At 49.2% G+C, this 27,703-nt stretch overlaps 3 protein-coding genes across 3 annotated transcripts in view; 2 read left to right on the top strand and 1 right to left on the bottom strand.

The window, feature by feature from the left end:
- The window catches only part of mylk4a (myosin light chain kinase family, member 4a), a 39,679-nt gene extending 32,731 nt beyond the window's left edge, over positions 1–6,948 (bottom strand). The window contains exon 1 of the mRNA XM_035431083.1: positions 6,866–6,948. Within this exon, the coding sequence (XP_035286974.1) occupies positions 6,866–6,921 (56 nt within the window). The 5' untranslated portion in view covers positions 6,922–6,948. The remainder of the gene's footprint in view (positions 1–6,865) is intronic.
- wrnip1 (WRN helicase interacting protein 1) lies at positions 245–14,625 on the top strand. The gene is made up of 7 exons (XM_035431085.1): positions 245–1,029; positions 5,206–5,400; positions 6,936–7,180; positions 10,610–10,833; positions 12,263–12,418; positions 13,064–13,143; positions 13,496–14,625. Exons 1-7 carry the CDS (start codon positions 388–390, stop codon positions 13,775–13,777), a joined length of 1,824 nt encoding a protein of 607 aa, XP_035286976.1. The 5' UTR covers positions 245–387; the 3' UTR covers positions 13,778–14,625.
- A 400-nt stretch (positions 14,626–15,025) lies between these two features.
- Positions 15,026–27,558, top strand: dhx30 (DEAH (Asp-Glu-Ala-His) box helicase 30). The gene is made up of 20 exons (XM_035430963.1): positions 15,026–15,236; positions 15,901–16,028; positions 16,542–16,652; positions 16,929–17,083; positions 17,328–17,436; positions 17,838–17,987; positions 18,235–18,387; positions 18,666–19,127; positions 19,541–19,927; positions 20,319–20,397; positions 20,547–20,651; positions 21,117–21,292; positions 21,716–21,922; positions 22,224–22,305; positions 23,000–23,193; positions 23,498–23,651; positions 24,387–24,544; positions 25,757–25,860; positions 26,443–26,582; positions 26,783–27,558. Exons 1-20 carry the CDS (start codon positions 15,047–15,049, stop codon positions 27,058–27,060), a joined length of 3,522 nt encoding a protein of 1,173 aa, XP_035286854.1. The 5' UTR covers positions 15,026–15,046; the 3' UTR covers positions 27,061–27,558.
- The last annotated feature ends 145 nt before the right edge of the window (positions 27,559–27,703 follow it).

Here is a 27,703-nt window from a genome sequence, read left to right as displayed (position 1 = left end):
CATTCAGCTCAAGATGTACTCAGTACCTCATTCAGTTAGCCTACTATTTTAAAAAAAAATTAAAAATTAATCTGGCCCTCTCTTTTACTTAGGCCTACTACTTGTGCTCTCACTAGTTCTTATAGTTGGCTCGCTAGATTTTGCAACTAGCCAAACTACGACGCTGCGACACTCGCAGACTACGTGTCCCACAATGCCGTGCAGTTGTCGACTTTTTGGTTTTGACTTTGCAACAATATTTATGTTTTATTATTTAGTACAGACATCGAAACTGTTGTGTATTGTGCGTTAAATTATAATAGCTTTGAATTTTATTCATTTAGTAGTTGTTTTTAGGTTTTTTTGTCGCAGAAATTACACGACATTCCCGACAGCTTCGCGGGAAATATGGCGCAAGAAACAGGCAAAGCTGATGCTGTGCAGTGTCCTGTATGTTTAGGTGATTTCGAAGCGTCCGCAATCAACGCTCACTTGGACAATTGCCTGTTGAACGATGCAAAGTCTCCCACATCAGGTACTGATGGAGACAGCGCTTCCGAAAGCGGACCACCTCACAAAAAATGCCGCATTTCAAGTGTTAGCGCGTCAGAGAACAGCGATGCCCCGGCGGGGACAGCAAACCCAGAAAGCAAAGTGCATCGCGGTGCGCCGTCCTCGGTTTTTACTATGTTTCAGAGGAACAAAGCTCAGAACCAGAGCGAACGTAACAAGTTTTTCTCCAGCAAGCAGACCGTCCCTTCTGCAAACAGCATAGGTGCCAAACGCGCTGCTCTAGAGGAGAAGGAATGTATGTCCCCTCACCGGGTTAAGAATGATGGAACTGCAATGTCGGGCTTGACCCCGACCTGTCTGCCTGCACACTCACTGTTAGATAGTGGCAAGCCTTTAGCGGAACTAATGCGACCCAATACTCTCGAAGAATATTTTGGACAAAATAAAATTGTGGGAGAGAGCACTCTGATACGATCGCTGTTGGACTCTCAGGAAATCCCTTCACTGATTCTGTGGGGACCACCTGGATGCGGAAAGGTAGGCTGTGGTGTGGTTTGGGGTGTGAAAACGTTTGTAGTTAGTAATATACTAACCTACAGTTGTTGGGTTCCAAGAAAGTCTGTAATGGTACACAACTGCTAGCTAGCTAGCAAGAAACTTGCAGCATTTTGGTATTTGGCAAAATAGCATACTGTCTAGCCTAGCCTGCATACTTATGCAAATGTTAAATGTACAAATCAAGTCTCAGTTAGGTTTGAAGAACATTTTCCCGGAAGAATTTGGCCCATCTTTTTCTGAATTAAAAAAAAACTGAGGTTGTAACAGCGTGTCACTGGGCGCCGTTATATGGACGGTGAGAGTTTATCTCTATATAGTTCGATGATTCCAAAAGCTAAAGATACTGTTTCATACATGGGAGATAATGCCGAACGGTTCTCCGTTCATTGCTCGTTTAGCGAGTATTGTCCGGCTCTGACCCTGCGAGCTCCTCAGACGCAGAGCTGGCGTGAATCAGAACACCGCGAGCAGAAATAGAAACAGGCGCTGACACGCGGGAATCAGCGATTTCGCACCTGGTGTAACATGTAACCTACTTTTAAGTTTGCAGATATAAAACCAATTCATTTTTATATTAGGGGTGTGATGAGATTCACATGCTGTATCAAGTTATCCAGTTATATTTTTGATATTATATAAATAACTGCTGTTTTTTAAATGAAGAAAACACCAGTATGGACTACAACTTAGCTAAATGGCCTGTTAAGTTAATACTTCAATATTTTTCAGGATTACCAGAATGTGACACTTAACCAAAGCCATTTTGTTTCAATTTTAAGAAATGAAGGGACAGAGTGAAATACAGCTGTCACAAGTAGCCTACAGCATTAGTTTGTGCTTCTGTAGGCCTACTGTGTGTGCTTGAGTGTTACACCCTGTCGTCTGTCCTGAACGGAGAACATCTGGAATTATGCACTTTGATATTACATTACACTAAGTGGAGCATATTCATGATGGGAGTACCCTATTGGCTAACTTGCATATGCCATAGGAGTCTAAGAAATGGATCTAGTGCATGCTGAGTGGCTCATCCTGTTAAGGCACTGTTCTAGTGCATGGATGAGCCCCACAGCCTGGTATCCAGTCCGATGAGTGGCGCTGGGTATCGCTGGTTTCAATGGAGACAACTATTTTGCCTACACTGTACCAAATCCATAGCTATTGTTGCAGTGGGGAGCAGTGACATGATTAGGCGCTCCAATTTGGGAAGAAAAAGGGTGAGGAAGCATTAAAAAAATAGTAAAACAAGATAAATTGAGGCTAATTGCTTGTTTAATTTGGTTTAGTTTCAGTAGAACATTCTAGAACTTTACATTAAATGACCTTGAAGCAGTTACACCATTTTGTTTTAACTTCATTTTGATTGCTACAGATAGGAGTTTAGTTACTGCAGTTAATGGAAGGAGAGGGCACAGACCAAAAGTCCATGTTCCGTGGTCACGTTAAAGTTCACGGTTCTTAAATTTACTGGCAGGAGAGTAAGGCTGCATAAATGCCAGGGTGATTCACAGTGCAGACCAGCTCATAATATTTTGCGATTGAGTTCAAAGTCTGGCCTGGCTTTTATGAGTGTGTGATTGACAGAACATGGCAGCTCTACTGTAATGGTATTTTCCAAGTCTCCCTCTCTTATCTCTATTTAAATTATTTCTGTATGTCCTTGACAAACACCCTCATCCGCTGTGACTTACTATTCACAATTTTGTGTGTTTTATTATATGATGAAAAGTGTATAATGTATAAGCCTCTTTTTCCATCCAGCCGGTTAGCTAGCTACAGTACAGATTCGACTAATCCCGTTAGCACAAATCCCCATGTGACTCAGAACTGACGAGGTTCTGGCCAATTAATGTTGGGAATATCTGAAATATTTTCCAAGGAGTCTGACTTACCAGACGGACAGTTCAGGGGCCGAAACATTTGCTCTGTGAGAGAAGATTTGGAAAACCTGTCTTCACAAAAAATACAGGGTGGACAAATCAGGGTAGTTTGGATGTAAAGATGACCTATGAATGAGACTGGGATGTCAAACTCCAGTCCTGGATTGCCACTATGTCTGCCGGTATTTTTGGTTTCCGTTCAATCGGAAGCCGGATGTGGCCTTGGGAATGAAGTATGTAGACTCTTTAGGCAATCGATGACATAAATGAATCCCTGAAACGTCCCAAAAAACCAGCAGGCACTGCAGCCCTCCTGGACTGCAATTTGACACCCCTGGTTTAGTGGCAGGAATGAATCCAATTGAGCTTTATGTTGTGAAACTATAAACCCATAAAACACTACCCATAAAGGCTTCACTGATTGCTTTTGGAAAAAATAGCTCTTGGCACAATAGGCTCATCTCTTAAGTCAGAAATAGCACATGAACTTGCAGTGGAACAAATATAAACCCTAATCTCTCTGTTTGGTATTCTGGTGCTCCCAGGACCTTCGTTGTAAGACCCAGGATTACCTGTATATGCTTGGTAATGGCCATTGAACCTTATTTTTAGATTCACTGGCCATTTGTTTCCATTTCATTTTTAAGTATGGTCACATTTAGTGGAATGGTATTGAGGAATATCAGGGTGCCCTACAATATATGAGCTGTCATTTTTTGACGGGGTGCTTTGAGAATTAATTGTCTGCGTGAACCTACATCCACCAACAGCCAGTGTTGTTCGAATCAATGTTGCATGCCAAAATGACCTTGAATTAGCTGTTGATCAAGTGACTCAAACATGTGCCTCATTTAGCAGTTGAACATGCTATACCTACTGTTTTGCTGATATTGTTTTTACAGATATGTGTATAATTTCAAAAAGGTTCTGCAGGAATAGAATTGTAGTAGTGGGACTTAGCCTAAATCTATGAGAGTCCACTTTCAGAACACGTTTTTAAGCTGCTATTAAAGTGTCATCTGATACTGCACACATATTCAACTTCCAAATAGACCACATAGGTGAGCATCTTGGGGTTTTGCCAATATATGTTTGCCAATAAACATTGCCTAGATGCCCTAGATGTTAGCATTGAGCCAGCACAGGGCTGTACACTAACATTTTTTCCAATGAGTGCTTGTGCTCCAAAGTTAAAAAATTTAGGAACTCACTAATACATCCAAATTACTATATATGCTTCTTTATTATTTTTCGAGTTAGCGTACATCAATTTTCAGGAGCAAATGGTCATAAAATGGGAGCAATGTCCAGCCCTGATTCAGTCTCCTTCATACCTCCATGTTGACCTGACTGAGAGATGGATGCATACACCCGCAAACTGTGCGTTGTGATTAAGTCGCTGAGACAGGACCGCGTTCCACGTACAGCGATTGCCGTCAAAAGATGACTCGCTGCCCTTTCTGAAGGCATCAGGTTTCATCATAACTATTTTGCTTGTTTATAGGTTCTTATGAGTATGCTTCTAAGACTGTATTGGCTGGGAACTGTCTTCAGGAGTTAGCCAGTGCTAATTAGTGCTTTCCGAACCAGGCAGGGTAGTTGCTTATAAAAGTGAAAAGTAAGTAGGCATCTCATGCTAAGATTTTCCAGCAGAGGAACTCTTCTTTTTGAAAGATTTTTTTTGGGGTCTCAGCAGTACATGTCTGTACTGCATCAGGCTCTTATCTAATTTGTTCTGGCAAGCCATTGGGTAAATGCAGTGAATCCTGCAGAGAGTATTCTAGATTCCTGAATTCATACTAGACTCAAAAACAAGGAATTTAACTTGAAGTGAATATAAATTCAGTACCTGAAGTCCTTATTTACTATCTGGACTTCTTCCCCTCGCGCCTTCGCCCCACATCCACCCCCCTCACCATTTCCTGCCCTGACTAAACCACGGCAGTGCTAACTCCATCCTGGAGAGGGAAGGTCTTCTGAGTAACTCTAGAGAGGTTTTAGAGAAGCCGCTAATTTCAGAACATTATTCCTGCCATCCTGAAAAGCCATGAGATAGTTGCTTCCTCCCATCAATGTGAGGGCAGGGATGCTGTCAAATCACCACAGTGAACGGGGTGCCTGTGTCTCAGGGGTTTTGGTCCAGTAAACTGCTGATGCAAAACTCAAGGCAGGTAAATGAGCAGTGCACACACACAGTGAAACACTTCATGCTGACATGCAGAAGACTGTGTGTGTAGATGTAGGTTTAATCTCTCCTCTCTGTGCCCACCCCCAGACCACCCTGGCCCACATCATCGCCAGCCTCAGCAAGAAGAGCGGTACCGCTCGCTTCGTCAAGCTCTCCGCCACCAGCACCTCCACTAATGAGGTGCGAGAAGTCATCAAGCAGGCCCAGAATGAACTACGGCTCTGCAAGAGGAAGACCATCCTCTTCATCGACGAGATCCACCGCTTCAACAAGAGCCAGCAGGTGTGCCAATGAGGATTGGTCTTTTTCACAGGAAAAAAAGTTTGTCTTTCTTAAAATGAGCAAATGTGCACTTTCCACTGCTCCAGGTTTTCTATTTCATAGAAAGGATGGTTTCTTTTAAACTGAAAAAGTGCATTCCAGTACTCCGGTCAGAACAGATCTTTGGTATTTGTGCTTTAAGAAGGTAATAATGATTGCAGCATCTCCCCCAACTGACGACTCTGCTGTTATTTTGACCATATGAAACAGTGCTGTGAGGATGTTTGTGTTGTAAGTTATCATGAGATATAAATGTGTTTGATGCATTGCTCGTAGGTGGTAACGGTGTGGTCGTAATTATTACACTGAATCCTGAAGCCACCATGAAATGGGCTCTGAACACATGACCAGTGCATGAAGATTAGTGTTTGATATGGGCCCCTTTGGGAGCGCATGTATCAAGGGCATAAGCTGACAGTCCCACTACAAAGTAAATTTTCCATTAGATTGCCCCTCCAAACCGAGGTGTGCCACGTGACATCACAGCAAACACTCTGTCTGCCCATTTTGGGACAGCAGCTTGGACTTTGGCTGCCAGCAAAGGCTGGGTTTTCCAGGGGAAAAGCAACTAGACACCATGCTGCCTCTGTACCCTTCTTTACCCCTTGGGTTTTATTATTGTTGTTTTTAACACCAATGTCAACTTAACTAATGCTGCTATGCAGACTGGCACCTCTGCCCACCGCTCACTCTCAGGCACTTAGTAGGCTGCTGGGGCTGACACTTCTCACCATTTTAACACAAACGGAATGATCACTGCAAATCCCTCTGCAGAATAAGAACAGCCTCACTGTGTGAGAGTCTGTGTGTGTGTGTATGTGTGTGTGTGTTTGTGTGTGTGTTTGTCTGCGTGTGCTTGTGTGTGTGTGTTTGTGTGTGTTTTTTGTGTGTGCTTGTGTGTGTGTGCTTGTTTGTATGTGTTTGTGTGTGTACATGGCAACAGCTTTGTGTATATCGGAGTGCCCGTTGCCGTAATGCAGAGAACTTAAGCCATCTGTCCGCAGCGCCTTAGTGTTTGTGAAAGTGCCGATCTCAAAATAAACGCAGATTAACCTGCTGAAGCAGTACTCAATCCAAACCCCCCACTCTCTTTAGTCCCGTGGCTCTACAGTACTTTCAGGTGCTCCTCTTGTTTTTGGTGCAGCAAGGGCATCATTTAACATTGAAATTTAAACGCGTGGTTCATTTCCTCAACCGATGGTTGGATTACGGTGATTGCACTGATGTATTAATCACAAATAGGGAACCGGAGTCTAGGCATGTAGTATCATATTATATTGGCATTATTACATCATCATTACATTGCCAGTATGTTATATTGTCAACATTGTCATAGATCGGAGTGCAGTGACCACTGTTTCACAGGTACAAGTTCAGAGAGTAACGTAGAGCTAAATAAGGCATGCGAGGTGGAAGGCGGACTCACCGTTGGTTTTCGGACGCGTTCTGGATGTTAAGGGATTTTTTGACTTTGCCTCCCATGTCCCTCCCCGCAGGACACCTTCCTCCCCCACGTGGAGTGCGGGACGGTGACGCTGATCGGGGCGACCACGGAGAACCCCTCGTTCCAGGTGAACGCGGCGCTGCTGAGCCGCTGCCGGGTGCTGGTGCTGGAGAAGCTGAGCGTGGAGGCGATGGGCGCGATCCTGCGACGGGCCGCCGCCGCGCTCGGGCTGCGGGTGCGGGGAGCGCCGGTCGTCGGGGGCGACGGGGACTCTGCGGAGCGCGCGAGCGGATCTGAGTGAGTGCTCCGGGGAAGACCCCGTTATCAAGGAGGGCGTGGAATTTCAGAGCGCCATGTGTCATCCGGATGAGCCGGCCGCCAGGAATTCCTTGACGCTGATTGGTGGGAGGGGATTTCGGCCCAGCTGTTTCCATGTGCTCTTCTCTGTTAAGGCATTCTTTCTATACTTCTTAAATTGCAATAGCAGCTAGAGGACACATATAGGAATGCAGGCAGCACATTACCAATTCAGGTTTGTGTACTTACCATTGCAATGAATCACGCATGCTAAGCACGTGTAGGCAGTGGCTTCATGTAAATTTATAGCTGTGCACACTGGGTAATAACCTGCAGCCCATTATCCATTCTTGATTATTTTTTTGTAGTGGACGTCTTCTGCAGGACAAACATTGGTGTCCACATTACATCCCAGGTAGAGCAAATATTTCTGTAGGACTTGCTTGTTTCATTTTTTCATATGATAAATGTATAAACTTTAGTATAGTATATTCTGGTTTTTGCCATCTGTTTTTTTTGTCGTGTGTGTGTGTGCGCACTTCTGCAGTAAAGAGAGTCAGTTATTCACTGGCAGCAGTAATGTTCATATCGCCCTTGTGAACAGGGTGCATTTGGATGATTGAGTGTTGGAGAGGGCCATCGTTGTTTTCATGGAGAATGCTGGCTTAAACAGTGTGGGTCGGGGTGCTGAAGTGTGCCAAGGGCTGAGTTTACATGCCAAACTGAAAATGCTAAGTTGCAAGCCTTCGCATTCTGAAGGCTTGCAACTAAGCATCCTTATGGTTGACTATTCCAAGCGGTCAAGTTCTAACTGTGATCCCTGATATCTGCCGTTAAATACTGGTCACAGTGAAATCAAAATTCCCTTTTTCATCAATTTAGTCAATTCTCAATAACCACCTGAGCATGTCTTGAAGTAGGTATTCCAGACATTTTCACTGCAAAGCTTTTTTCCCTCCACTTTCTGGAAAGCAATTTTAATTTTCCGTTCCCCTCCAATCAACGTTCTGGTCAAACATGTTACAATATTTAGTGTTAAAAAACATAGGTTTTTCATAGTTTTTTTTGTTTTAGGAGTGCATCTCTGTTACTCGTTGATACCTTGAAATCATGTTTACCAAGGACTTTTTTCTGCACAATTAGTAAATTGTCAAACCAATGCTGTGATATGTAGAGCAACCGTAGGTGACAAAATACAAAATTGAGGAAAATAGGAAAGTACTGTGCCTTGTTGCTGCAATTCTACTTCAGCATGGCGTCAGAATCTGTCACCATTGATTGAAAAATCGTTCCAACTGATCAATGCTTTTCAAAGTAAGCAATGCTGATTAGCATGCTGGAGTAGCTTTTAAAAAAAGGTTTGAAGGTCATTCTCCACAATATGCTTGAAAATGTGCATCGCAGCTGAAATTTAACTGGATACGATATAAAATGGTCACATCACTTGCCCCTACCCCAATTATGCGGATTCACTAGAATATTGTAGAATTGTCTCCTGAATTCACTCCTTGTGGGGCTAGAGCCCCCTGTCTCTGTATGACAGAGAATAATGGGGGAAAACGTGCCAGATTTTCTAACCTGCGTCAGCCAGTGTGGGGTTCTCGCAGTCCCTTGTTGACCTATGAGATTTTAAGGGCTGTCACTTGTCAGCAGTAAGCTGATCTTAATGGATGGTTTATAAAAGATGATGGGAATTTGGCTGCACGTTAGTTCACCCTTGCCAAGCAGGGTGGTGAGTCTAGTTTCCTAGGCCTCTCATTTGCTGAAGGACATCTCAAATGTCCTCACCAGCCGTCCTTATGCTTGTGTATATAAAGTTATGCGATTCCCTGAGGTTTCTACGTAGATCCACCAGCATAGTCTTGTCTTTGGGGTCATCTTTTATTGCAGAGATTTCAAGTGGTTGTTTTGTTTACGAAAATCCGTTGACCTGTGAAATTGTGAGAAGAATCATTTGATTTAAATGCAACAGTCACGTGTCAAGCCTTGAGTCCAAGAAAAAAAGTTGACCGTCTGCTTCTTTTTGGATATGTTTTTTTTAGCTCTGGCCAGAGTTGCTGTGTAGAAGATGACGTAATACACAATGCTCCCAAGACCTGCATATACAAGCTGGAAAACTGATAGACTTTGTATGTAGTACCACATTAATGTAGCTTCTGATGCTTCCAGAAACTAAAACCTTGTGCTGTTATGCTGGTCTTATGAGTTGCTTGCTGCTGTGTTGTGATTAGCACCTCACTACGTAGGCCATACGCAGAGAAGCATCAACAATACAACATCATTGAGCCTCTGGTCTCAAAATGGATGCTGCTCATCACCCAGGGGGATGGTACTGATGGTGGTTGAGCCAAATCATCCCTACCTCCCCTTCACCTAAAAGCACATCCTCTGGGGAGGAGGGCTTGAGTTGTCCATTCCAGGGTAGTCCATTCCATCCATTATATATACCCGCTTACCGTGAGCAGGGTCGCGGGGGGGTGCATTGGGCGAGAGGCATCTGCAGTGCTCCTCACAAGATTCAAAGTTCAATAACCACTATAACACACTGCCATTATCCCACAAGTGTGTGGGTGCACTTTACCAACCAGGACAATTAGTGGCCGGAAGAGGGGACAGTTTTTGGGGTTGGTGGGGGACATCGGAGAACAGTGATCACTGCAGCTCTTAGACTTGCTGCCTGGGATAGGAATATGTTCTCTCTCTTGTGCACATACATACACACATGCACGCAGACACACACACACACACACACAGGCACACATACACACGCACACGCACATGCCTCAAAGTGCTTTCTGTGTGGTCGCTAAGAATCTCAGCTTCACAAGTAACGTGAGGGAATTTACATGGCTAGTGTTTAATCTCCGTATTGAGTTTCACTTCGAAAACGCTTGCAAGTTGTTTTCTGTCGGGGTGGGTTGTTTACCTCTTAGGTCCTTTGCCATGTGTCACTTTATCGGAGGTTGGGCGTTGACTGTGTTCATATTTGCTATCGTGCCAGTCATACACCATGGATACAACAAAACTCAGTTATAAGCCATGGAGACCGAAATGTTTCTGGTAAATCTGATAGTCCAATACTCTACTCCTATCTCTTTCTACCCATTCAGGTTGTGTTTTTTTTCCCCAAGGTCCACGATAACGTTGTCTTTATCGTTCTCAAGCTTACATGTTTTTAAAAAATTATTTTATCTCTTTCTAATTTAGCCAAATATTCTTCAGAAGATTACTAGAAAACTCTGAGATTCCTTGCATCCATTCAGATTGTGGTTTTCGCTAAAGCATTAAGCTGTATTTTTTCTGGAATGATTTGGTACATAAGGAAATGTCTTTTTTTTTCACTAAGCGGGTTTCAATGCTGCGTTGCACTCACTGATACTAAATTTACCCAGTTTTTTACGAAAGGTGTCTACTGTTGCTGTTTCACAGGCTGAGGGTGTTAATCGAGCAGAAGGCCCTAGACACCATCGCCTACCTGTGCGATGGAGATGCCCGCACTGGGCTAAACGGGCTCCAGTTGGCAGTACAGGCCCGGATCAGTGCTGCCAGGCTGGGACAGACCAAACCCGATGGCACCAGTCAGGACGTCCTGGTACAGGAGGACCATATCAAAGAGGGGCTTCAGAGGTCCCATATCCTTTATGATAAAGCAGGTGAGCTCACTGCATTGGCTGACCCTCTGTGACAGGGCAGGTGAGCTCAGCTGGTGGGTTGATTTTTGTACAACAGGGTAGATGGGCTCGCCTCATTTTATAAGTAATTCAGCCAGCAGCCTGACCGTATTATGATGATCGCCTGCCTGTTGGCAGAAGCTAGGCTGGGTTTCGCTTGGCTAGTACTTTGACAGACCTCTGGAGAAATCTTAGCTGCTGTTGGAAATTGTGTGGGTTGGCAGGAACAATTGGATGACAGGCTCTCTTTTTGGACCAATCAGAAGTCCAGTGCTCCAGCACAATGATGGGGACACTGTGCTGTAGGAGAAAGCATATTTTTGAAGAGCCATCAAACCGTGGGTCTTGCTGTGGCCAATAAAATGCCCCTTGATCACAATCTCTGCAAAGAAAAGGAATGGTAGCCTGGCAAAATTGTCAACATGGCTTTCTCAATATAGCACTGTCCTGTTTATCTTTGATTGCATAACATGGAAATTCCCCTGGCCTTTCAGAAGCCCATGTACGGCAGGCAGTTTTGGGGATGCTAAGCAGCTGTTTGAGCTCACAGGCTCTAAAGCAGTGGAGTAGTTTAAAAACATGCAGCAACGGGTGAAGGCCCAGCCGTGGTGTACAGTCCAAAGGGGCCGGCTGATGACAGTGACACACACAGTAAACCCACAGACTGCCTGGCTCCAGTGCCAGGGCCCTAAGGGGGGAGGGGGCAGCTGTCAGGGTTGTCAAGAGGTGACCCAGGACGAAAGCCTCTTCACCAATCCCCAGGGAAACCCCTATTATTCGAGTTGGGTTCCTGTGTTCAGAGCTCCTGGGAGCGGCTGTCGGAAACTGGAATGCGAGCGCCCCATGCTCTGTTGGCACTTGGGGACTACATGAGGGCGTGGCTGAGCCCTGAGTAATACATGGAGATTAGGAGAGAGAGCGACAAGGCCTTCTGTAATGGAGCTCTCTCACGCAAGGGCCTCCATCAAAGCAATGTTTAATAAAGGAGAGTCTGCAAAAAGAACTGGGGACCTTAGTAAAGGCTACACATTAAGATGTAAAGCTATTATTATTATTATTATTATTATCGTTATCATTATTACAGGCTTTAGTTGTGTCAGTTGGAAGGTTGCCATGTAAATTCAGTGTCATTCTGCTCTACAGCTGGCTCTGAGGCCTGAGGAGCGACGCTCAGACAGAGGCATTCTGACCGCAGGTCACGCTAGCGCACACCACTGTAGCCCCTTACATAACAGCAGGACGAGCTTTACTGTTCCTAGGCCTCCGCCCTGCCCTCTCCTGCTTATTTTTCTGGCCAATTAAACAGGCCTGGGAGGTGACTGATGAATGGTGGATTTTTAGGGGTGATGACTGGCAACCAGAGTTGTTGTAACAAACCAACTCTTCCCCCTCCTTCCCCTCTCGAGTAAAGGTGAGGAGCACTATAACTGCATCTCCGCCCTACACAAATCCATGAGGGGCTCCCATGCTAACGCTGCCCTCTACTGGCTGGGCCGAATGCTGGAGGGGGGAGAGGATCCACTCTACGTGGCCCGGAGGTTGGTCCGGTTTGCAAGCGAGGATGTGGGTGAGTGACATGGGGGGGGGGGGGGGGGGGGGGGGGGGGGGTGGGGGGGGGGGTGTGTGGCACCAGTGGGGGGTTTGAATGAAATTGGTAGGCTGTGTGTCACTAGTGGGAATTTGGGTTTGTGAAATTGGTAGGCTGTGTGTCACTAGTGGGAATTTGGGTTTGTGAAATTGGTGGGAGTGTATAGCGTAAGGAGGATATAGATGAGTAACACTGAGGATGGGTGGGTCAGTGGTGGGACGTTTGCTCGTTTAGGCTATGCAGTGCTGTACTCTGGCCTCGTTGTTGTACCATGTGTGTCACAACCATACTTTTCAGTGCCAATTTTAAAGAACATAGACTTTCTATGGTTTGATTTTGATTGTTGATCAATGTTTGCATAAAAAAACAACATTCTCTAAAACTTGGTCTCAAAACATGAATTACAAAGAGTATTAACGGGCATAGACTGGATAGAGGTCTTGTCAGTTCACTTGGAAGAAAGTGGTGGTTGTCAGTGCAGAAAAGTAGTTCAGTAAATGACTCCTGTATGAGTCTGCGGTACATGTCTGAGATCAGCTTGTGATCTCCCATCGCTTCCTGTTCAGAGATGGATCTTGTAGCGTGTGTTACAGCGTTCCCGCATTTCCTGTGTCTCTTACCCAGGCCTGGCTGATCCCGCCGCTCTTCCCCAGGCCGTGGCCGCGTTCCAGGCCTGCCACTTCATCGGCATGCCGGAGTGTGAGGTGAGTTCAGACAGCGGCCACTCAGAGCACTGGGACGCTGGTCAGTGTCTGAGGACCAGCTCTGACCATCGTAGCTTCTTCCGTCTTTTCCTGCACAAAACCTGGCCAGAATTATATTCTTATATATGCAGTCCATTTACCATTTACCATTTGTCTAGGTGCAGCAGTGTAGCATAATGGATAGGGAACTGGGCTTGATCTCCAAGGTTGTAGATTTGATTCCCAGCTGGGACAGTGTAAGCTGTGTAAGTCACTCTATATAAGAGCATCTGCTAAATTCCAAAATGATAATATACTTTTCTCAGAGCCCTTCCTCTGTCCTTCTCTCTCTCCCCTCTCATTGACTCTGTAGGTGATCCTTGCACAGTGTGTGATCTATCTGGCCCGGGCCCCCAAATCAGTGGAGGTGTACAAGGCGTACACCAACGTGAAGGCCTGCCTAAGAAACCAGCGAGGGCCCCTGCCCCCCGTACCCCTCCACCTCCGCAACGCCCCCACCAAGCTTATGAAGAACCTGGGCTACGCCAAGGGGTACAAATACAACCCCGCCTTCAGCGAGGAGGTGGAGCAGGACTACCTGCCTGAGGAGCTGAGAGAGGTGGACTTCTTCACCTGGACGCCCTCTGATCTTTAGCCCTGTGCACCTTAGTAACCTCTAAGGTGGCCCCATAAACCAGTTGGCCCCATGGTTGCAAATGTGGCCCCTGGCAGCTATGCATTCCCCTGTAAACCAGAGGCCCCTGTTGCAGCCTCTGTATCTGCTGTGAGTGTTTGAATGCATAGCCAGTGTAACTATTTGACGGACGTTGAAGCTTAAACTTTTTTACCCCACTAAATTCCAGTCCTTTATTCCAGTCCTTTAAACCAACTCCAAAATCCAGTCCAAGCCAAATCAACCCAGTCAGCTGAATCCAAACCAATTCAGTCAATTCAAATACCATTCAATTAAACCAATCTTGTCAATAACATCCACTTCTCAGCAGGTGATACAGACAAGATCAGTGTAGTATCGTGTCCTCCCCTTCTCAAGGCCAGCTAACTATAGGATCACTGTGTAGTACAGGACATTGCACTTGATCTTAGCCAAAAGGCTGAGAACCTGATCTTTAAGGGCCAAAGGAGGTGAATTTGTTCATTGAAATCATTTAAATGACAGAAAAGGCAGACTGAAATCAAAAAGCCTGATGCAATCTCCAGAATTTTCAGGGATGCAGGCTTTGCAGATTGTATTACCCTCCACTGTTACGTTATAACCGGAGACAACTTCGATTCCTACTCATTAATTTAAGATGATGTTGAAATCACAAATATGGGGTTTTTTCATTACTCTTTTTCAAATTGAATACATTATGTTCTGTGTGATTGTCAAAAATGGTATTTTCTGGCTGTACTTCATGCTTTATATTAAAGATGGAAATGTGTGTGAAATGTGATTTATCACTGTTGTTTCAGTTGTACAATAAAAAAGAAATTTCATTTAAAGTTTTGACTTGCATTTATATTTAACTATGAAGGATCGTGCCCCTAATCGTCCATCGATTCAAGTTCCTATGTGTATTGAACGGCAATTAACCGTTTTCTCTTAAGTATGTGAATGTTGGCTATATTGTACTCGAAACCATGCATTTCCGAATATCAAAGTTTGTATGTCAGAGGAAATAACAGATATTTTGTATCCATTTTCATCGAAACTCTGTGTAGGTTGGATAATGCAATGTGTCATCGTTAGTCTGCACTGTGGAGAATTACTAAAAATGCGCTTTATTTCCGACTTATTTTTTCCTCGATTAATTAAGCTACCGCGTAGTACCTCCACTCCGATAGGTGGCGATAACCTTATTCATGTACGAAATATCACTACGCGGCGCGCTGTCTCCAAGGAAGCGGAGTTGCACAGCTGAACATGGCGGTGCCCAGTGCCGCACTCGTGCATCTCCGAGTGCTATGCAACCTTGGAGTAAAAACTTGTGGTACATTTTCCAGAACCGGACAGAACAGCATCTGGATCAGTCGCTGTAGACATGACTTTGAGAGAAGATTTGGGACGAGAGCCAGAACGGCGCCGAACCAGAATGCAGCTCAAACGAGACGGGGTGAGTTGTCACTGACTCGTCTCAAATGGAAGCACTAGGTCGTTAGCTTGCGAAGTGTCAGAAACCTCGGCGGTGACAACAGCGTGTTGCTTGAAAGTTAGCTTGTAGCTTTCAAGTTAAATTCGTAATTATAGTATCTAGTGTTAACGTTATGTTAACGTTTTGCCAGTGACAGAGCAGCCTACTTAGAGCTAGATGCTAGTCAGCTAGCTAGCTGTAGTAGGGATGCTATGACTCACTATTTATCTGACCACCTGTCTAACTGTAACGTTAGTCTGATTGCGAGTCAGTTAGGGTGCTGTATTAGCTTGTTTGATAGTTTATTTTTCATGTTAATTATGATGTCGGTAGTTGGCTGGTAATGAACCTAGCGAGCTTAACCAAAGTGTGACGAATTTCTCTCTAGAGGTCACAGGTCGAAGGTTAACTAAATTCTCAATAGCCGCTTTGTCGCCAGTCAGGTGCTGCAATGGATAAATATTGCAGTAAGCATCTATGACTAATACTCAATAGATACATATTAATTAGATACGCTGTAAATGTTGACACTGTAACCAAAAAGGTTTTAGTTGTGTACGAGAGTCAGCGATTGACCACACGCAGGAGTTCCAATTTATTTTGGATGAGTGGCCTTATCCTCCAGTTACTGTGTCTCTGAATCCAGGGCACCAGGATTTCCTGAAGGAGTTTCCAGAACCGAAACAGCTCTTGAACCAAACGCTGTCCCGCTCCCTGGGCATTTCCGACCTGTCCCAGTACATCGAGTACCGCGTCAGTGAGGGAACCGTCAAGGTGAGAGGCAGATGGTATTCATAAGTAAAGAAAATAAAAAAAAAGTTAGATGCAGTATAGGCATTCCATTTTACAAGTACCTCACTGATTTCAACTAGTCATTGCATTTAAGATGCAGCACCACATCGTTGCATTGACCTAATTCATGCAAGCCAGTAACTGACAGGAATTAGTTTGGTGCGTCCATTAGAAAGGAAAGTGGCCAAACTTAAAGGTGTGTGTCAGAATACTCAAAAGGAGAAATCTGAAATTGGAAGCAGCTTCTGCTCACATCCTGTGGATGCGCTTGTGAACACAAGTTTTTTTTTTTTTATAGCACTTGTATATATGTCCACACGTTCATATCAATTTACTCAATCACGCGTGTCTTGCTTTTATAGTATAATTTCCATACATCCAGCTGTCTGAATGCCTTATAAATGCAGCTGCAAAGTTCAGCTGTTGCCCCATTGCACAGGGAATTAAACTGTGACTGAAGCATGAGCGATGACACTGAGTTGTGTGCTTTTGCAGAGGGCTACGTTGACCGTCCAGTGGCCGGAGGTGATCGAGGTGGAGGGCTTTGGCTCCAGGAAGATAGATGCAGAACGCCGAGCTGCAGCCGCTGCCTGTCACAGGTTGAGGGTGAGACAGCCGCTCTCTCTGGCCGTGAGAAGCCATGCTTCAGTAGCCACAGTCTGTTACCACACACAAGCCACGGAACCCTCATTGCACACAAAGCTTAATGGTTTTTAATGGAAAGAAAGCTGTGGGATATTTCTCTGCCATTCACTCCATGTCTCAAATGTCTTTTGTATTCAGTTTTTTTGTTTGTTATCATATTCAAATCTGGTTCATCATTTGTAAGATGAAGGCCCTTACAGTGCTAACTTTGTTTTAAATGCTGCCCCCTGTTGGCAGGAACTGGGAGTGCTGGAGCCAGGGAACCAGTTTTCACGAAGGAGACCAGTCCAAGAACTGAGGGAGGACAAGGAGGAGGACTGGGGAACTGCAGACGTTGCTGATTTCTCACGGGCCTCCCTGGATAGGACACAAGGCTCCCCTGGCCCCCCCAGGTACTGCAGCTGATCGCTGTATCCAAGGGCTGAGGCCACAACCAGACACAGCTGTGGCAACAGCTGTCAGCGTTCTCATTTGTTTAAACCCCAATGCCAAAGTTTTTGTTTTTTTATCCTGATTTATTTTCAGACAGGATACAGTGCTGCACGTATTGCCATCAACACTGTAAGATCTGTGTGGTGAAAGATGGCTTAACCTCTCTCTCTGTCTGTCTGTGTGCGCGCACATGCGTGTGTACAGGTCGTCTCAGGAGGATGGCGATGTGGCCCACGCTCTCTCCTTGTTCCCCAAGGCAAAGGCCATGCTGGCACAGGTCATCCAGGTGGCCACGTCTTCCTCCAGCCTCAGAGTGAGTCTGCGTGCATTCATCCTGCTTGACACTGCCTGCATTCCCCATCCATCACAGTACTGTCTGCTCTGCCAATCTCCGTGCTCACGGTAGTGGAAGTCCTGTATCTGCCATTCACCATCTGACTGTCTGACTGAATGAGAGCCCTCCTCCCCAATGGTAACAGCAGTAACAATGTTACAGCACTAGATGGCAGCAATGCAATTGCGGCTCTTAAGTTATTATGATTTCTTTAGCGTGGGTGTGCTGCAAGTATACTCTGATTTAAATTCAATGAAATCAAGAGCAGGAGACCTCTTTTCACTGCTTCTCTACCAGAAATGGGAAGTTACCTGACGTGAAATACACGAATGGTCACTGGAATGGAATGAAACTCGGTCTGTTTCCCTCCTCCTCCTCAGGAGCTGATGCAGTACGAGACGCGGGGGGGCAAGGTGAAGACGTGTCAGCTGACGCTGCTGTGGCCTGAGGAGATGACCTTTGTGACCTCGGCAGGGCGCAGGCTGGAGGCGGAGAGGAGGGCCGCAGCACTGGCCTGCCTCAAGCTGAAGGTGGGGGAGGAGCCTACGGGTTGATGTCAGCACTGCAGTGACTGCCACTTCCTGCTGTCAGACAGTAGTCTCAGTCCCAGCAAGTTCATCTCTGTCACTGTGATCAACATGCTCTGCTTTTGAGAGTTTGTGTAAGGTGTGTGTGTGTGTGTTTGTGTGTGCGAGTGTTTGCATGCGTGTTTATGTGTGTTTCTCCTGTATGTTCTGTGGCGTTTTGAGTGCTCTTAAATGTCTCCACCTCTTGCAGGAAATGGGTCTGTTGGGCCCGAACAACAAGCCCCTGACCCACGCCATGTACCACAGGGAGCAGGTGCGTGAGATGGGGCAGAGGGAGCGAAGACCCTGCACCCTGGAGCTCCCCGAACATCTGGAGAGCCAGCTGGCAGACTACTTGAGACAGGTTAGTAACACCGTAAATTCACCTTTATACTCACAGAGGGACTACCTGAGACAGGTCAGCAACCCTGTAATACAGCTTTATACATACATGCAGTTAGTGTCGTGCTGCATATTGGAAATTGAGTTTATTGATTAGTTTATTCCTCTGGTGTTCTTTGGTGTGGCACAAGTTCAGTGTACAGTAAAAAAAAAAATGCTCTCACAGCATATGAGCTTTTGTTTTCCTGAGTGGTGTGTGTCCGTGACTCTTCATCATTGACTCTTCATCACTGACCACAGTATCCAGCGGAGGAAGCGATGCAGAGGCTTTGGGAGGAAGAGGAGGACAGAGCAGGGCGGCCAGTAAGCATGGAGGATGAAGATGAGGTTATTGTAGATGCCATAACAGGCAGGCCGTACCAGCCCCTGTCCCCAGAGGAGGCGGGGCTTCTGAGCCACGCCCTCCAGATGAAGTGGCAGGAGGTGGATCCCGGCTTGGGGGTGGAGCTTCCCGTGGACGCGCACCGGGAGCGTGTGGTGTCGGCGGTGGAGGCGGAGCGGGTGACGGTCATCGCCGGGGAGACGGGGTGCGGGAAGACCACGCGCATCCCACGCTTCCTGCTGGAGGGGCGCGTTCGCGCCCGGGACGGGGCGCGGTGCAACATCCTGGTCACCCAGCCGCGCAGGATCAGCGCCGTGTCCGTCGCACACAGGGTGGCTCAGGAGCTCGGACCCGAGCTCCGACACTGCGTGGGCTACCAGGTACAGATTCAGCACCGTCACGGAAGCAGTGCTGTCACAGACAGTACAGACACGCTGCACGCTCACAGACAGTACAGACACACTGCACGCTCACAGACACACTGCTCCATCATAAACACACTGCACGCTCACAGACAGTACAGACACTCTGCACCATCACAGACACACTGCTCCATCGTAAACACACTGCACGCTCACAGACAGTACTGACACTCTGCACCATCACAGACACACCACACCATAACAGACAGTACTGACACGGAGTCATGACTTACAGTACAGCTACATAGAGGCTTCATGTCTCTCTCTCTCTCTCTCTGTGTCTCTGCCCTCTCTCCCACTGTTCTCTTTCTCTCTGGCTCTCTCCTGCCCCCCTCTCTCTGTCCCCCACCCCCCACCCCCCCACCCCCCAGGTGAGGCTGGAGAGCCGTCCCCCGGAGCGCAGCGGGGGGGCGCTGCTCTTCCTGACGGTGGGGGTGCTGCTGCGGAAGCTGCAGGGGAACGCGGCGCTGGAGGGGGTGAGCCACGTGGTGGTGGACGAGGTCCACGAGCGCGACGTCAACACGGACCTGCTGCTGGCCCTGCTCCGCGCGGCGCTGCGGGACAACCCCGGCCTGCGGGTGGTGCTCATGAGCGCCACGGGCGACACGGCCAGGCTGGCCCGCTACTTCGGGGGCTGCCGGGTGCTGCGCGTGCCCGGGTTCATGCACCCCGTCCGCCAGCGCTACCTGGAGGACGTCCTGCAGGAACTGGGACGGCCCCCACCACCTTTAACACGCCCACCCAGTGCTGAGAGAGAGGTGAGATATGCCCCCCTCTCTACCCCCCTTTAACACACCCACTCAGTGCTGAGAGAGAGGTGAGATATGCCCCCCTTTAACACACCCACTCAGTGCTGAGAGAGAGGTGAGATATGCCCCCCTCTCTACCCCCCTTTAACACGCCCACTCAGTGCTGAGAGAGAGGTGAGATATGCCCCACATGCAAATGCAGCCGCATAATGGACGGTAGGGCTGGCTGATATACTGCAATGATAATTATTGAATGCTTTTTTTAAAGCGTAATGACAGTCATTGCCACTACATGACATATTGGCTTTCTTTTGTTTTTTTTCCGATTGTCTGTGAGTATTGTGTGTATTTAGCGAGGCGCAGGTTGTCTGATCTGTGTGTGTTCACGTCTGCCTTTCAGAAGGAAGACGACGATGCCGCTCCAGACCTGGATCTCGTGGCAGATGTGATAGAACATATTCACACATGTGGAGAACCAGGTAAACCTGGCCCCACACACACACCCACACAAACACACACACACACACACACACACACACACACACACACACACACTAACAGAAATGCACACTGACAGACCCATATCCTTTGAGAGGATCCAGCTGACCTTTGACCTCTCTCTCTGCAGGGGCAGTGCTGTGTTTCTTGCCTGGCTGGCAGGACATCCGCCTGGTCCAGCAGAGCCTGGAGGAGAAACCTGCTTTCCAGGGAAACAGCTGTGTAATTCTGCCCTGTCAGTGACCGTGTGTGCATAACCGTGCATGCTTAAATACCATGTCTGTCTGTTTTGATGCATGAGTGTGCATATGCAACTGCCTCAGTGCACCCCAGTTAGTTTTAAAGTAAAGTTCTAACTGCTGGACTTTACTTTAAGACTAGCAGAGTGATTTAGAGGCGTACACTGAACAAATAATGAGGAGGTAATAATGGCCACTTTTCAGGTTATTTTTTTCCAAATTTATGAACCGGAAAATGACTGTCCACGTTCCGCAAGTCAGTGCAAACACGGGTAAATGCTCGTGTAAAGTACGTATGTGTGAATGTCGTAACCCGTGAACATATTGAAGTGGTTGCACATGTACTTTAATAAGAAACTGAAGGCAGTGGCAGAATGTGTTTGTGTGCGTTTGTACCCAAGCTGGCGGCCCAGTGAAATGGGGCGCGTGGCGTGCTGAACCCCCTTTCTCCACCCCGCCAGTGCACTCCAGCATGTCCGTGTCGGACCAGCAGACCGTGTTCCAGCGCCCCCCCGCCGGCCAGCGCAAGATCGTCCTGGCAACCAACATCGCAGAGACCTCGATCACCATCGACGACATAGTTCACGTGGTGGACGTGGGCGCTCAGAAGGAGCAGCGCTACGACCCGCGTACCAAGGTACCGCCAGCTTCCCTGAGTGTGGGGTCCCCACACCCCAGCCGCTCACTGCCCCGTCATGGACCGTTATGGACCCTATGCGTTCTCACTACTCATATTACAAAAAATGGCCAACACTCTCAGCTAGGGGGTGGGACATTTACTAGAGTAAATGAGAACTGACCTGTAGATTCTGAAACATAAGAAATTTATTTAGTTAGCTTCCCCCCCCCCCCCCATCTTTCAAAAAACATTTTCCATAGTAACAGGAGCCTATGTTTTAGATTAAACCCCACCCCCCATGAGACGCTAAAGAAAGCACATTTCAGGTAAACGTGATGCCAGACTTTCACTCAACAGGAACATGAATGGAACATTCCAGAATGGTGGCGAGTTCTGTCAGGGTTGGACTTTAACACCAAAGTTTAATCGCTCTTGTGTCAGGTGTCCTGTCTCGACACCGTCTGGATCTCGCGCTCCAACGTCACCCAGCGCAGAGGCAGGGCGGGGCGATGCCAACCTGGCCACTCCTACCACCTGTTTCCACGGGAACGCCTGGAGGCAATGCCAGAATTCCCTATCCCTGAGATCCTGCGCACCCCTCTGGAGAGCTTAGTGATGCAGGCCAAGATTCACAGTCCACACAGCAAGGTGAGGAATGTTCCAAGAGATGGGAGTAGTGGGGGGGGAGGTTCTTTCATTTCCTATTGGTTGAATTAATCAGCACGTTAATCAGATGTTGCACTTTCTCAATCGTGAATCCAATTCTGTTTGAATTCCAAACACAGTGGCATTGAATATGAATTTACACGGGTTTTGTTGTTCAGGACAAGCAACAGCAAATTAATGCTTAGGTTGTAAATGATCGTGTGTCAGTTAATCAGTGATGAATCTGAATATGAATGTGAAATGAATTCCCTGACCTCCCCTCTGTCCCTCTCTCTGTGGACAGGCTGTGGACTTCCTGTCCCAAGTTATGGACAGTCCAGACAAGGCGACAGTAGAAGAGGCTGTCATGAACCTGCAGGAGATCGGTAAGGTGCACACACACAACCCCCCCCCCCCCCCCCAGACACACACACATGCACACACATACACGCAGCAGACACTGGGGTGAGACGGATGGGGGGGAGGAGTGATGTGGCGGGCTATGACTGGATCGCGGGTGGGGGTTCTGAGGGGTAAGGGTGGGGGGGACAGTGATGTTGGCGGGCTGTGACTGGATCGAGGGTGGGGGTTCTGAGGGGTAAGGGTGGGGGGGGACAGTGATGTTGGCGGGCTGTGACTGGATCGCGGGTGGGGGTTCTGAGGGGTAAGGGTGGGGGGGACAGTGATGTTGGCGGGCTGTGACTGGATCGAGGGTGGGGGTTCTGAGGGGTAAGGGTGGGGGGGACAGTGATGTTGGCGGGCTGTGACTGGATCGCGGGTGGGGGTTCTGAGGGGTAAGGGTGGGGGGGGACAGTGATGTTGGCGGGCTGTGACTGGATCGCGGGTGGGGGTTCTGAGGGGTAAGGGTGGGGGGGGACAGTGATGTTGGCGGGCTGTGACTGGATCGCGGGTGGGGGTTCTGAGGGGTAAGGGTGGGGGGGGACAGTGATGTTGGCGGGCTGTGACTGGATCACGTCACGGGTGGGGGTTCTGAGGGGTAAGGGTGGGGGGGACAGTGATGTTGGCGGGCTGTGACTGGATCGCGGGTGGGGGTGCTCAGCTCTGCCTCTCTGGCTGCAGGGGTGCTGGACCGGGCGGAGTCCCTGTCCCCGCTGGGGGAGCGCGTGGCCTGCCTGTCCTGCGACCCGAGGCTGGGGAAGGTTCTGGTCCTGGCGGCGCTGTTCCGCTGCGCTCTGCCGCTGCTGTCCGTCACGGCCTGCCTGACCCGGGACCCCTTTCTCAACAGCATGCAGAACCGGGCCCTCATCAACCAGGTCAGCGGCCCGTCGGCAGAACACTCCGCACCATTTCTTTGTTCTTCTCTGCTAACTGGTCTGGTTCGCTGTACGTTTAAACCAGCTTGCGTCAGGCGAGATGTGTGGGCGCGGTCCATAGGGCGGCCCAAACCATTTTCGAATCCCCTGGCGCCTGCGGGGTTCGAACCTCACCACGGCACCTTCTCTCTTTGTTACCCTCTGTGCTTGCTCAGGGTCTGAATTTAAAAAAAAAATGAGTTTGATGGATTGTTTCCAGAGAGTGTTAGTCACGGTTGGATTCTGTCTCTCTCCCCCTCCCCAGGCTAAAGCTGCTTTGAGTGGCTCCAGCTGCAGCGATCACCTGGTGTTCAGCCGGGTGGTGCAGGGCTGGAGGAAGGTGCAGCAGGTTCGCTCGAGCAGACAGGAGTACCTGGACGCCTACACCCTGTCCGGCAGCAGCCTGCGCTTCATACATGGTGAGAGAGACCTCTGTCAGCCGACTCATCTCTCAGGATGTGACCGCCTTCCCTGCGCAGGCCTGATCCATGTCTCTTGGTTTGATTCTCTGCCCTGCCCAGGGACTGATCCATCTCTCTTGGTTTGATTTCCCTCCCTGCCCGGGGCTGATCCATGTCTCTTGGTTTGATTTCCCTCCCTCCCCGGGGCTGTTCCGTGTCTCTTGGTTTGATTTCCCTCCCTGCCCAGGGCTGATCCATGTCTCTTGGTTTGATTTCCCTCCCTGCCCGGGGCTGTTCCATGTCTCTTGGTTTGATTTCCCTCCCTGCGCAGGCCTGATCCATGTCTCTTGGTTTGATTCTCCGCCCTGCCCAGGGACTGATCCATCTCTCTTGGTTTGATTTCCCTCCCTGCCCAGGGCTGCTCCCTGTCTCTTGGTTTGATTTCCCTCCCTGTCTGGGGCTGTTCCATGTCTCTTGGTTTGATTTCCCTCCCTGCCCATGGCTGATCCATGTCTCTTGGTTTGATTTCCCTCCCTGCCCGGGGCTGTTCCCTGTCTCTTGGTTTGATTTCCCTCCCTCCCCGGGGCTGATCCATGTCTCTTGGTTTGATTTCCCTCCCTGCCCGGGGCTGATCCATGTCTCTTGGTTTGATTTCCCTCCCTGCTCAGGGCTGATCCATGTCTCTTGGTTTGATTCTCCTCCCTGCCCGGGGACTGATCCATGTCTCTTGGTTTGATTTCCCTCCCTGCTCAGGGCTGATCCAGCAGTTCAGTGATAATCTGCACGAGGCCTCCCTGGTACCCAATGCGTCAGACTGCCTTCGCGTGTCCTCCCTCCCGAACCAGTTCAGCCATGAGGACGAGCTGGTGAAGGCCGTACTGCTGGCCGGACTCTATCCCAACCTCATCCAGGTGCGCTTTACACATGTCTGCCACTCTTAGTGCATACATACACGTTTGTTCAGGGGCTCCTAGCTCACTGACCCATTATCTGTCATTTCGCACTTATGTTGTGAAGTTTTTGAAGACCGTTTTCGGTGCACATCGAACCAGTCCTCTCAGTCCTCCCTGCACAGTACACTACCGCGCTGCTACCCGTTCCTTCAGCTTCTCACACTGCTGGGCGGGACTCTCGGGCCCAGTCCGTCTGTCCGTCAGGCAGAGGGGCTGCTGGGCGGGACTCTCGGGCCCAGTCCGTCTGTCCGTCAGGCAGAGGGGCTGCTGGGCGGGACTCTCGGGCCCAGTCCGTCTGTCCGTCAGGCAGAGGGGCTGCTGGGCGGGACTCTCGGGCCCAGTCCGTCTGTCCGTCAGGCAGAGGGGCTGCTGGGCGGGACTCTCGGGCCCAGTCCGTCTGTCCGTCAGGCAGAGGGGCTGCTGGGCGGGACTCTCGGGCCCAGTCCGTCTGTCCGTCAGGCAGAGGGGCTGCTGGGCGGGACTCTCGGGCCCAGTCCGTCTGTCCGTCAGGCAGAGGGGCTGCTGGGCGGGACTCTCGGGCCCAGTCCGTCTGTCCGTCAGGCAGAGGGGCTGCTGGGCGGGACTCTCGGGCCCAGTCCGTCTGTCCGTCAGGCAGAGGGGCTGCTGGGCGGGACTCTCGGGCCCAGTCCGTCTGTCCGTCAGGCAGAGGGGCTGCTGGGCGGGACTCTCGGGCCCAGTCCGTCTGTCCGTCAGGCAGAGGGGCTGCTGGGCGGGACTCTCGGGCCCAGTCCGTCTGTCCGTCAGGCAGAGGGGCTGCTGGGCGGGACTCTCGGGCCCAGTCCGTCTGTCCGTCAGGCAGAGGGGCTGCTGGGCGGGACTCTCGGGCCCAGTCCGTCTGTCCGTCAGGCAGAGGGGCTGCTGGGCGGGACTCTCGGGCCCAGTCCGTCTGTCCGTCAGGCAGAGGGGCTGCTGGGCGGGACTCTCGGGCCCAGTCCGTCTGTCCGTCAGGCAGAGGGGCTGCTGGGCGGGACTCTCGGGCCCAGTCCGTCTGTCCGTCAGGCAGAGGGGCTGCTGGGCGGGACTCTCGGGCCCAGTCCGTCTGTCCGTCAGGCAGAGGGGCTGCTGGGTGGGACTCTCGGGCCCAGTCCGTCTGTCCGTCACGCAGAGGCAGCTCACCGGCCGGCCTCACCGCCCTCCCGTGTGTTTCAGGTGAAGAAGGGCGTGGTGACCAAAGGGGGCCGGTTTCGGCCGGACAGCCTGGCCTACCGCACCCGCAGCGGGCCCGTCCTCCTGCACCGCTCCACCATCAACAGGTGAGCAGGGCGGGGGCCAGAGAAATGGAGGGAAGACCAGAGGATGGATGGATGGATGGATGGAGGGATGGATGAGCCCAAATATAGATCCACAGCAGAGGGGTGGGGAAATGGGGATGTTCATTTCCTAGGGATGTCCAATTTGAGTATTCACCATTCTGCTTCTCGCTATAACAGCCCTTTCTGTTCCACTAAGCACTGTTTGTGTGATGACAACACCCACTTAACTCATGCACACCTCCAGGCAGGACATGAATCACATTAAGCTGTCATTTTATGCAGGCTTTCTGATTCATTTTTGGGTAACATTTGCTTTTTACATTTAGGCATTAGGAGACACTCTTAGTGCATACATACACGTTCAGACAACAAACAGTGCTGATGCTGAGTAAACAGGGTCACAGCTGAAGTTATATTTATATATACATAAAGTTATAAGGCAGGATAGCGTGTGCACAAGGGAAATGGAGAATGTGGTGTTACGCAATGCTTGTCAGCTTACAAACCCTTTAATGCTGATATAAATAATTGAGTAAGGTCTGTTGCCTGTGTCTGTGATGTCTGTCCGTGTGTCTGTCCCAGGGGGGAGGAGGATCTTCCTAGTCGCTGGCTCACTTTTTTCACGGCTGTCAAGTCCAGCGGAAGAGTGTTCATCAGGGACACCTCCTCGGTCCACCCGCTTTCCCTGCTGCTGCTCACTGACTGTGACATCACGGAAAACGGTATGTTTGACTTCCTGGAGTTGAGTGAGACACTTTTTTTAATGAATGTAGTGTACTATTTTGACTGAAGTATTCTATTCTACTGCATTCTCAGCTTAGTTCAAACAACTTAGGGTATTTTTTGTTGTTGTCTAATTTTAGTTTAAGTCTTGGACGATGGTAATGGCAATGCTGATCACTTTTCCTCCCCCCTCCCGCAGTGTCAGGGGAGCGAGTGGAGGTCTCGTTAGGCGGCCGGTCTCTGGTGCGCTGCGAGCTGTCGGCTCACAGCTGGAATCTGCTGTGGGAGCTTCGCATGTCCCTGCAGGCCATGCTGCAGAGACGGCTGCGGCGCGACCACCGGGCCTCCTACCCCAACACCAACCTCAACACCAACGCTCAGGACCGCCAGCTCATCGCACTGCTGGTGGAGCTGCTCAACGGCACCGAGCAGGGGACCGACGTCCCGCACGATGGCACGGACGCCCCAGAGCTGTAGCAGGCCGTGACGCGAGAAAACTCCTCAGCCACCGGACAGCCTCATTCCTCATAGCAGGATTATGAGTCATGCATGTGCGCCATTACAGGGGATGGCAACACGGGCACAGACTCACTGATCTTTATACTGTGTGGATTGACTGACACAGTTTACTCAGTGGACACAAAGAGCCGTCCAGAGCCAGAAAATCTGCAAATCTGCTCTGGATCTCTGTAGGCCTGGCCCAGAAACTACCTAGAAGATGGTGAGATGATCAAAGGGAGGAAATTGTGACTGGAAAGTTATATTTAGCATGAACAAGTGGATGGGTGGATGAACTGATGGCTGAGCTCCTGTTCTTCAGTGGGGGGAGGGGGTATTTCAGCCATGCAAGCCAGCAGAGACCACCCTGGAGGAGGAGGGTTCCATCCCCATGTGGGACACCGTTTTAACTGGCACTTTAACTGGTAGGCTTGGAGGACCTCTGGTTGCGTTTGAAATAAAAGCCATACCTTTCAATATGCAGATAAAAAGTTGCTGTCCTCGAGAGTGCAGTCCTCTCACAGGAGCGAGCAAGTGATTCTGGGGTTACAGAGCATTCCAGCTGCTCGTAAAATAACGATAAAATAAGAACATGAAATGAGCACTCAGTTTCATATTTTAC

This window comes from Anguilla anguilla, chromosome 8 (genome assembly GCF_013347855.1).
Source record: "Anguilla anguilla isolate fAngAng1 chromosome 8, fAngAng1.pri, whole genome shotgun sequence".
Taxonomy (NCBI): domain Eukaryota; kingdom Metazoa; phylum Chordata; class Actinopteri; order Anguilliformes; family Anguillidae; genus Anguilla; species Anguilla anguilla.
Note: the sequence above shows the minus strand (reverse complement) of the source record. Positions and strands in the feature narration are given on the sequence as shown.

Bases quoted from the DNA above. Each gene is read 5' to 3' on its own strand.
- wrnip1 (XM_035431085.1), top strand. From the start codon at position 388: ATGGCGCAAGAAACAGGCAAAGCTGATGCTGTGCAGTGTCCTGTATGT. The intron at 5,401-6,935 runs GTGTGCCAATGA...CCCTCCCCGCAG, and splicing joins GCTTCAACAAGAGCCAGCAG to GACACCTTCCTCCCCCACGT. The intron at 7,181-10,609 runs GTGAGTGCTCCG...GCTGTTTCACAG, and splicing joins GAGCGCGCGAGCGGATCTGA to GCTGAGGGTGTTAATCGAGC.
- dhx30 (XM_035430963.1), top strand. From the start codon at position 15,047: ATGGCGGTGCCCAGTGCCGCACTCGTGCATCTCCGAGTGCTATGCAAC. The intron at 18,388-18,665 runs GTTAGTAACACC...CACTGACCACAG, and splicing joins TGGCAGACTACTTGAGACAG to TATCCAGCGGAGGAAGCGAT. The intron at 21,923-22,223 runs GTGAGGAATGTT...CTCTGTGGACAG, and splicing joins TTCACAGTCCACACAGCAAG to GCTGTGGACTTCCTGTCCCA.